General features: G+C 26.8%; 2 protein-coding genes across 5 annotated transcripts; one reads left to right on the top strand and one right to left on the bottom strand.

Moving 5' to 3' along the window:
- The first annotated feature begins 576 nt into the window (after positions 1-576).
- Positions 577-9,406, top strand: LOC132920505 (cysteine desulfurase, mitochondrial). Of its 3 annotated transcripts, XM_060982948.1 has the most exons (12): positions 577-719; positions 801-897; positions 1,089-1,165; positions 1,798-1,914; positions 1,980-2,117; positions 2,184-2,376; positions 2,442-2,576; positions 2,645-2,802; positions 2,904-3,175; positions 3,864-3,953; positions 4,024-4,126; positions 5,593-6,052. In XM_060982948.1, the coding sequence occupies exons 2-11, from the start codon at positions 822-824 to the stop codon at positions 4,085-4,087; spliced, it is 1,320 nt and encodes a 439-aa protein (XP_060838931.1). In that variant the 5' UTR covers positions 577-719; positions 801-821; the 3' UTR covers positions 4,088-4,126; positions 5,593-6,052. The 3 variants fall into 3 exon arrangements, with proteins under 3 accessions (XP_060838931.1, XP_060838930.1, XP_060838929.1); XM_060982947.1 differs by lacking the exon at positions 5,593-6,052 and adding an exon at positions 9,263-9,406 and having other exon boundaries at positions 595-897; XM_060982946.1 differs by having other exon boundaries at positions 596-897.
- On the bottom strand, positions 4,396-8,507 carry LOC132920506 (uncharacterized). Of its 2 annotated transcripts, none has more exons than XM_060982949.1 (5): positions 8,260-8,507; positions 5,794-5,944; positions 5,583-5,735; positions 5,380-5,511; positions 4,396-5,321 (listed from the first exon to the last, which is right to left on the bottom strand). In XM_060982949.1, the coding sequence occupies exons 1-5, from the start codon at positions 8,302-8,304 to the stop codon at positions 5,179-5,181; spliced, it is 624 nt and encodes a 207-aa protein (XP_060838932.1). In that variant the 5' UTR covers positions 8,305-8,507; the 3' UTR covers positions 4,396-5,178. The 2 variants fall into 2 exon arrangements, with proteins under 2 accessions (XP_060838932.1, XP_060838933.1); XM_060982950.1 differs by lacking the exon at positions 8,260-8,507 and adding an exon at positions 7,387-7,670.
- Positions 9,407-9,707: the final 301 nt, after the last annotated feature.

Genomic DNA, 9,707 nt, shown 5'->3' with positions numbered 1-9,707 from the left:
GTTAATTATATAAAATTGTAAAATGTCCTGACAGTGCTGCTTTTGATATTCCAGAAACAATAAGTAAAGCTGAGAAGTAGGTATGCTAAAATATTTTTTTTTTTTAATTATAGAACCCCAATCATCATCATGTCTTTTTCAGTATAAACACAGATGTTATAATACAACTGTTGCCTAATTGCTAAAATATAATATTATTAGTGAACAACCAATATTATTAAATCCATAAACAAATTTGTCCATAATGTTAATTTACAGTAATACAACCCACAGGATAAATTTAATTTACTTTACTGTATTGATGTCTTCGTATTTGTGTATATTTGTAAAACCACTGAACCACTACAACCATTGATTAAAACTAAAAGTATAGGTAGTATACTTGTTACTGTAATCCAAAACTATATTAAATTAACTATATTTAATTAAATTAATTTTAAATTTAAACGATGGTATTTTTTGTCAAGGTTCTAAACTATTACATAATAATTAAATTAATAATATTTAATTTAAATATTATTATTCTGCATATAGGCATAATAATAGTATAATACGTTCTGACTTAGTGACTTCCTCGGACCCCGGTATTCGTACTTCGTACTGGACGATAACACTAACTGTGTGATAAGAGATAAGGATAACGCTAACACCATACCGTGCAAGTTTGAAGTTAATATTTTTAAATAGGAACTAGGAATCACAAACTACAAAATACAAAGGCAAAAAGTTAAAACCTTTAACTTTTATTCAAAGCTCACACAATCACATTAATAACTTAAGTTTGGTTTATATTTCATTAGTATTTAGTGCACCGCGACAAAATGGCTTGCAGAAACGTCAATGTACACAATTTATCAAAATTTGTCAGATATTTTTCACAAAAAACCACAGAACAAGGTAAGTGTAACAATAGATATCTTCTCCGACATAAAAGAATAATAGTTTTAATTCAAATGGTCAATAACATTGCGCCCATTGCGGGCTAAAATATGATGTCGCATTCCATTTTAATGAAAATTAAAAATGTTTAAATGTAATGTCAATATAATTGACTTAGAGCCTTAATAAAACTTTTTTAAATTTTTTAGAAACAAAACTTGCCTCCAGAATGGGATTTATAAGAGGTAAACCGTTGTATTTAGATGCACAAGCCACAACCCCTCTGGTAAGTATTATTTATTTTAAAATTATTTTCAGACATGGGTAATATACATTATATACTTTTAACATGTATTTGGAAATAATACTCAAATACTAACAAGACATTTTTATTTAGAATATGTTCATTTCTATGTATTCTTGCAAAAAAATTTATTATTTGTCATCACTTAATCATTTTATATTTGTATTATAAGTAAAAACTTAAAAAAATGTAAGTAGTGATGAAGATATTAAAAAATGTTTTTAATTCAACTGGAAATTATGTAAAAAAAATGTTTCTTAAAAACGTTAGTAAGTTTAAAATAATGAACAATATTAGTTCAAAAAACATTATCCTAAACTTATATTGCCATAACACATGCTGAATAACAGATAATACGAGGTAATTAACAACCATTCCTAAAATAGCTCCTTCTTTCTTTCTAACATTTAAAGTTAAACCAACAATTATAATAAGAAAAACTATTTATTATAATACTTTCTTACTCCCGTCGTTGATTATCATTTGTATAAAACCAAGAAAAAATTAAGAATTAAAATTTTTGTACCAGAACACTTAAGGAAAAAAATATTCCTTAAATCCCCATGTCTGTTAAAATATATAACTTCTATTATACTATACTTTTTTTATTTTAGGATCCTAGAGTTTTAGATGCTATGATGCCCTACATGACCTACAGTTATGGAAACCCACATTCCCGTACACATATGTATGGTTGGGAAAGTGAAGAAGCTGTGGAAACAGCTAGACAGGTATTTTATTTTTAATATCATTTTAATTTATTGTGTTTAGGTTATAATTTAGAGAACATTTTTAGCATATATCAGATTTGATAGGTGCCAATCCCAAAGAAATTATATTCACATCTGGAGCAACAGAATCTAATAATTTAGCAATTAAAGGAATTGCTCATTTTTATGGAGCTAAGAAACGACATATTATTACTACACAAACGGTTGGTATATCAACATTTTATTTATTTTATTTTAATTGATACATTAATATTTTATATGTGGGCTAGGAACATAAATGTGTATTAGATTCTTGTCGTGCCTTGGAGGGTGAAGGTTTTGAAATTACATATTTACCAGTTTGTTCAACGGGTATAATTTCCCTTGAAGAATTAGAGTCTGCAATTCGACCTGATACTGCACTTGTTTCCATCATGGCTGTAAATAATGAAATTGGAGTAAAACAGCCAATTAAGGAAATTGGTGAAAACAATCTAAAAAAATAAATTGGTAGCTAAAGTAAATTTATAATTTAATTATTTTTACAGGAAAATTATGCAAGTCAAAAAAAGTATTTTTTCATACTGATGCAGCTCAAGCTGTTGGAAAGATTACTGTTGATGTTAATGATCAAAATATTGATCTTATGTCTATAAGTGGACATAAATTATATGGACCAAAAGGTATAAAATTGAAAAAAACCAAATTTTTATGTTTTCTAAATAATATTAAAATCTTTTCTTATTATAAGGTATTGGAGCATTGTTTGTTCGGCGTAAACCAAGAGTACGTTTAGAACCTCTTCAGAGTGGAGGTGGTCAAGAACGAGGTTTAAGGAGTGGAACTGTTCCAACACCAATAGTTGTAGGATTTGGTGAAGCATGTAGGATAGCTAAACAAGAAATGGAGGTTAATAAAATATTTATTTACAATTTATTTATTCATTAATTTAAATTAATATAATAACTTGTGATGTTATAATCATATATATATCATATTTTATTATTTAGTATGATCATGCTTGGATGACGAAACTTTCAAATTTACTCCTTGAAAAAATTACTAAAAGTCTCCCGGAAGTTGTTCGTAATGGTGATGCTGTTCAAACTTATCCAGGTTGTTTAAATTTATCATTTGCATTTGTTGAGGGAGAATCACTTCTTATGGCCCTCAAAGACATTGCGTTGTCAAGTGGTAGTGCATGTACGTCTGCATCTTTGGAGCCCTCATATGTATTACGTGCTATTGGAGCTGATGAAGACTTAGCACATTCTTCTATTAGGTATAAAAATCTGTCTAGTTAATTTAGCCATTCAATTATATATATAAATATAACTAGAAACAATAGAAACCAGATTTTTTTGTCCAAATAAACATCGAAAACAATGTTTTTTACAGTTCAAATTTAATAAATATTCCCTTACATGATATACAAAAATATTAAATATTTAAAGATCCAAGATAAAAATACAAAATTTTTATTACATATCTAATAGAAATAATAATCTATGTAATAATTTAGAATAAAAAAAATAACAATTTATTTAATATAAAATAAATACTTTAGTCCACAGTTCTACATTTAGTCTTCTGAATATTATTAATCATTGTTGTTTTTTATGATGGAAGAAAATATATTACATTATACTAAAGTTAACAAACAATATAATTACTAAAATCTTGATTTTATATGCTTACATTTTACTACAAATTTCAATTTTTTTTTTTTAACATTGCCTTTTATTAGTTTTTATTGTTTAAATAAATTAAATATTCCCAAAATATATCATATACAGTGGATTCCGTCTAAAATGGTCTGGTCTCAATAATTAAATTCAGTTTTTATGGGCAACAGGGCTTGTCCCAACGTGCCCACATTAAGTAGAATCCGCTGAATTCATATATATGAAATATTCACTTACAATCTATAATATTAATTACTCTTTATTTATAATTCATTCATCTTATAGATTTGGTTTTGGACGTTTTACAACTGTGGATGAAGTTTTATACACTGCTGAAAAATGTATAAAACATGTTCAACGACTACGAGAAATGAGGTTAGTTTTTCAAATGAATATACTTAATTGGTTTTAATAAATTATGTATTTAATTTACATTTAACTTTAGTCCATTGTGGGAAATGCATCAAGAAGGAATTGACATAAAATCTATCAAGTGGTCTCAACATTAAAGTTCAAATAATCATATTTCATTAGTGATTTTGGATTAGGTATGTCTGTGATTAATAATTATAAATTTATACACTGTAGATGTATGAATGAATTAGCAAATTATTATACTAATCAAAATGAAAATAATTTTAGGGCAGTGCAATTTGAATGTATTGATTTTAAATAAATATGATTATAACTATGTTGAAACAGTGTATTTATTTTTTAATAAATAAATTACTTGAGATTTATCATAGTTAAAACCTATAGAATATTCTTAACTTCATTAATGATACCTAATAAATTACTTAATGTAATCAGGTCTCCTGCATTTAATAAATGTATTAATAAGATTTAAATCCGTGTCTATATAATATATATCAATCTCCATTTGGATCCACTTAAGTCATAAATATATAATTTATTACTTAAAATTGTCATTACCAGGGCTCTGAAGTTATAGGATTAAAAAAGTATAGTTTTAGTACTTTAATATGCACTTAAAAACATCAAAATAGAACTAAAAATTGGTAAATAAATAAAATAAAATTGTCTATAAATTTTTTTTATAGAATATGATAGTCTCTTTCTGGAAAGTAAATACAATAAATCTGATTATCTCAGTACAATGCATCTAACAAAAATTTAAAAAATTGTCTGACGTCATTGCATTAACAACTAATAACATACCTACTATTTGAAAATCAAAATACATGTTTTCGTTCGTACATTTGTATACTTAATTGGTATGATATTGTTTATTTCCTTTATTATATAAAATATGCCTATAAATGGCACTTAGAACTCTAAATTAGCAAAATAGCACTAAAAACTTTAAATATTCATAAAAATAAAATAAAATGTCACATACAATATCCTAAAAGTGTGGAAGAAATTTGTTTTTTACTTTTTATGTTCTATGACTTACCAGCAAAATATGTATTTACTAGAACTCCCGAGCCCTGGGCATTATTTTCAACTTTGTTTATAATGTACCATAATTCATATACATGCATGTTATATAACTATAAAATTTATAACTATATAAGATTGTTAATATTTTTGAAAAATAATTTTTATTTATTAACTAAGACATTTAAAATAAATAATTCTAAACTGTTATAAGATTTGGTGTAATTTCATCAGCTGTATGTTTACGGCGAGGTTTCATAACATTCAAAACGTTAACCAATGTTGCTAGACGACCACTCAATACATTCTCGGGTTCTTCATCTAGTTTTTCTACAGAAGAATCTAAAAATTTGTTTAAAATATTAAGTAACAGTTAACAATACTAATTTAACACTTATACCAAAATCTGATGATTTTGGAGATTTTTTTAAACTTGGCGTGGTAGATAGTTTGGTTGATGATAGAACTTCATCAGACTCCTCTACTGTTTCATTGGTAGGAACTTCAAGCTCTGACTGAAGTCGTTTTAGTGCTATGTAATTTGTATGTAAAATTAACATAATATATGTATAAGATTAATTACAGATTAATTACAGTTAATACCTTTTAACAGGTCCATGTTGTCCATTTCAGTATCACTCAATAGACGCAATTGTTTGCAAAATTTTGTCGCAATTTTACGACGTATAAAATCAGCTTCTATCTCTTGTTTAGTCCTGGGAATTCGAAATCTTACACAACAGCACATAAACACCACTATAAAATTATTTATTTATTAAATAATTTTAATTTTGTATATAATTATAAAATGTACCTAATGTGAAGAAGACCGTCATGATGAAAAATATAATATGCCATACACGATAGCCATTGTATATTTGTAATTCTAACCATGCCTCTTCAACTTTTAATATACCAAGACCATCTGAAGTTGTTGTTGTTGTAATATCATTTATTACTAGCATCTTAAAGCAAATTATATAATTATTTTAATTGTTTTATGAATTACTATTACTATTGCTGTTATTATTTTATTTTTTTGTAAATAAATTAATTTAATATAGTGTACATAACAGTGTTTGGTTTATTTTTACTGTTTAAGTTACAGATGATACAATCATCGCATTACAACTAATATTAATGGACAATTCAAATCTCATTTTGTTTGAAATTGTACAAGTTTGAATAATGTTTGGTTTGTGTACTTTAAATTATATTTAATCCTAATGCTAATCTTAAATATTTTATAATTTTATTCATACAGCAATATTTATTCAAATTTCACCAATATATATGAAAAAAATAATAACATCACATACATTTCAGTCAAATGCACAGAACAAAACTGCATATATTTTCGTATGACAACTCAATAATCCACTCATAATATTATTTAATAATATTCAAATATTCAGTAGTTTGATTTATTTAAGTAAAATATTATACAACAAATAATAATATGCAGTGATTCTTATTCTTTTTTGTTTCTATGTATGATAATTGAGTACCTGCATTATAGTGGTTTGAGTATTGTACCAGTGCCTAAGTTATGAAATGGAGCTAAATGCAAAAATATAATGCTTGTGTACTCAGATGAAAATTTAATATTTGAAAATACCAAAAATGATGTAGTTAAGGTCTCAAAGAAATTAATTGAATTTAGTCATCATATAATGAGCCTTGTTATAAACAAAAATATAAACCTAGTAATGATCTATGAGATGAACAAGGCAGTTCTAAAAGTAAGCCCTGGGTACTAATTTGAACCACTGCACAACTTAAAATACCTAGGAGTTAACATAAACATAAAAAATAATATGCATAGTGAAATTCAGTTAAGAGGACGTCGCACCCGCATGTGTTGTCTCCATATTACACACGTACGATATAGTATATACATTTTTGTTCACCAATTTCAATAGTGTGCTTTTAGTTTTAATAAGTGAATTGACCCATTATCAAACTTTTAGGCAAGAACATTATCTGTGTTCTCTCGTTGGTTTTTTACGATATTTTAATTTTTAAGTGAGTTATGCGTATGAAAAATATAAATATTAGAAAATACTCATAATTCACTTAAAAATTAAAATATCAAAACTAAAAGCACACTATTGAAACTGGTGAACGAAAATTTACTATATTGTACGTGTGTTGAGATGGAGACAACACATGCGGGTGCAACATCCTCGTATAAGTACTGAACTGAAAATAAAGACTTATTTGCTATGAACAAGATGCTCAGTACTAGGGTACTGCCTAGAGACACGAATACACGATAAATAAACGGTATACTTTCTACCTGCGACTAATAGGGAATGGGAACGTCCGGAGTCCGGACGTATGCACGAAGAACATAATATTATGGTCTACTTGTGTAGGAGCTAGGGGGCGAAGAAAAATGACTTACCTTCGAAACAAAAGTGTTGCCGAAAATTCATGAAATTTTTCGAAATTAAAATAGAGAATGTGAGATACGAAATAACTATGATTTAAAAATTTAGTAAAACAAGTCAAATAACAGTTTTTTCCTAAAAGCAAATCAATTAGAGTGGGCTAGTCACGTTTGACGGGCTGATGGAAATGCCCTAATTAGAAATCCAACAAAAAATTGATTAAGGGAGGACATATGGTTATATAGGAGAAAGAAGGATATTTCGAATATCGATGAATTGATATAAATAGACCGGGAATTGGAATAGATAGAGAAATTTGGTAGAACCGTACTCAAGGTTTCAGACATGTTTAGTACTAAAAATAAAATGGATATTTTGAATTAGCTTATGATTTCATGGTTCTAATAATAAATATATTGATATACATGTACATTGTATTTCATTTATTATTTCCTAAGTTATATTATCGCCAAATATCAACGAAATGAAATCACCTTATTAAAAAGCTTTTGATATGAGGTAAAATTGTGTTTTAAAAAATATGCGAACATCTCTCCAAAGAAAATATTATTTTAAAAAGTAAGAAAAACAAAATTTTGACAAATTTCAAAGAATAAATAAATAAACCCACGGTTTTGTTATTAATCATAAAAAAAAACGATTTGTCAAGAAGCTATTTAATTGGTTATACATACCATCTTATCTTGGTACCTATCTATGGCTTTCTAATTATTTAAAGAAGAAACTTTGGATATTCGCATAATTTTTAAATCATATAAAATAATGTGCAAATTATAAGCTATATTGCTATAATATATATATTAACTAAAGCATGGGCTTTTTAGTTTATAGTATGAACGCATTAAAACGTGGTTTTAGTCGCTTACATCATCTAACGGCAAACAACTTTTATATTCACTTTGTCGAGACATTATCCCTGTACGCAGCTTATCAATGCACTAAAGTCCTGACATTTTGGCTTGAAAAATACAAGTACCACACCCATTTATGAAGTTTTTAATTTCGGTGTACAAACGATAAAAGCAATGACACGCAACTTCCAAATTCTCAAACATGTGCCACACCTATAAATACCTACCTATGTAATAACACGATATGTTTGACCTGCAAATTTATCACAAATGCCAATACCTACACACTGTGACAATATTGTAGTCAAAAACTCAAAAGTCATATCCGATATCCCAATTACTTAAATTGTTATTGATTAATTAGAATTAATTTATTAATTTGGGTAGTAGAGTAGTTATACCTAATACATCGGATATCTTCACAAACCATTATATATCATACAGCCGATTATATTTCCTATTTTAATCATTATCCATGCCAGTGGTTTCCAACCCATGGGTAAAGGGCGTCTGCGGGCAGCGTGGAACTGGGCCGAGGAGGCGAGGACCATTTATAATATTAACGTATTTATTTAAAATAATATTTTTCTATATTTTTATTCTATACCTCCTAATACAATTATATAATCTATTATATACATACGTATATAGATGTGCTATTCTATTAGTCATTAATCATTAGTGGTCCTCAAAGATTTTCTTACAAAATTGATGATCCGCACAACTAAAAAGGTTGGGAACCGCTAATCTATGTAATATTTACTTAGTAAATACTTGGACGAGTGCTCTAAAATATGTTGGTAGTATTCTGTCGCCCACTTAAACAGTCTTTAAATAATACTGAAAATTATTTTTTGTCTGAATTTTCGACTAATCAAAATTTGTTTCTGCTATTTTAGTTGTTACTTGTTACCGGCCGTTATTAATTGATTACATTATTTTAATTCGCCATGAATATTTACTATTTTAGATGCTAATAACAATAATAACAATAAATCATTATTTCATATTTTTACAGGTACACCTAGTAGATAGATATTGTACGGAAAAAATGAAAATACATTTTAGAAAATATTCGAGTCTTGAACATTCCAATATAATAACAATTAACAAAGGGTAGAAAAAAAAGATTGTGGATAAATCGAGTCCCAGGAGAAACAAATTTTATATTTTTTAATATCTAATAATTTGTATTAGAAATCAAATCAATTATAATAGAAATATTTTAGAATTATGATATACATTGTATGAATTATTAATTACAAAATTAATTGTTATTACCTACTTATTGTTATAGTTAGATTCGCTGTATAGTTCATAATTATTGATTTTTTTTGTATAATGAAGACTAATATTGATTTCAGCCATTTAATTATTTTAAAAGGCAGTTATAATAGTTATATAATAGTAATATAATATCGATGAACAAAATTATTTGTCATATAGTTTATTGTAATTTTTAT

This window comes from Rhopalosiphum padi, chromosome 2 (genome assembly GCF_020882245.1).
Source record: "Rhopalosiphum padi isolate XX-2018 chromosome 2, ASM2088224v1, whole genome shotgun sequence".
Classification (NCBI taxonomy): Eukaryota; Metazoa; Arthropoda; class Insecta; order Hemiptera; family Aphididae; genus Rhopalosiphum; species Rhopalosiphum padi.
This window is presented reverse-complemented; position numbering and strand designations above follow the sequence as displayed.

Coding starts and splice junctions, on each gene's coding strand:
- LOC132920506 (XM_060982949.1), bottom strand. CDS start 8,304: ATGTCTCGACAAAGTGAATATAAAAGTTGTTTGCCGTTAGATGAT. Junction 5,736..5,793: donor GACGGTCTTCTTCACATTAG/GTACATTTTATA, acceptor ATAATTTTATAG/TGGTGTTTATGTGCTGTTGT. Junction 5,512..5,582: donor CAACATGGACCTGTTAAAAG/GTATTAACTGTA, acceptor CAAATTACATAG/CACTAAAACGACTTCAGTCA.
- LOC132920505 (XM_060982947.1), top strand. CDS start 822: ATGGCTTGCAGAAACGTCAATGTACACAATTTATCAAAATTTGTCAGA. Junction 898..1,088: donor ACAAAAAACCACAGAACAAG/GTAAGTGTAACA, acceptor TAAATTTTTTAG/AAACAAAACTTGCCTCCAGA. Junction 2,118..2,183: donor ATATTATTACTACACAAACG/GTTGGTATATCA, acceptor TATGTGGGCTAG/GAACATAAATGTGTATTAGA.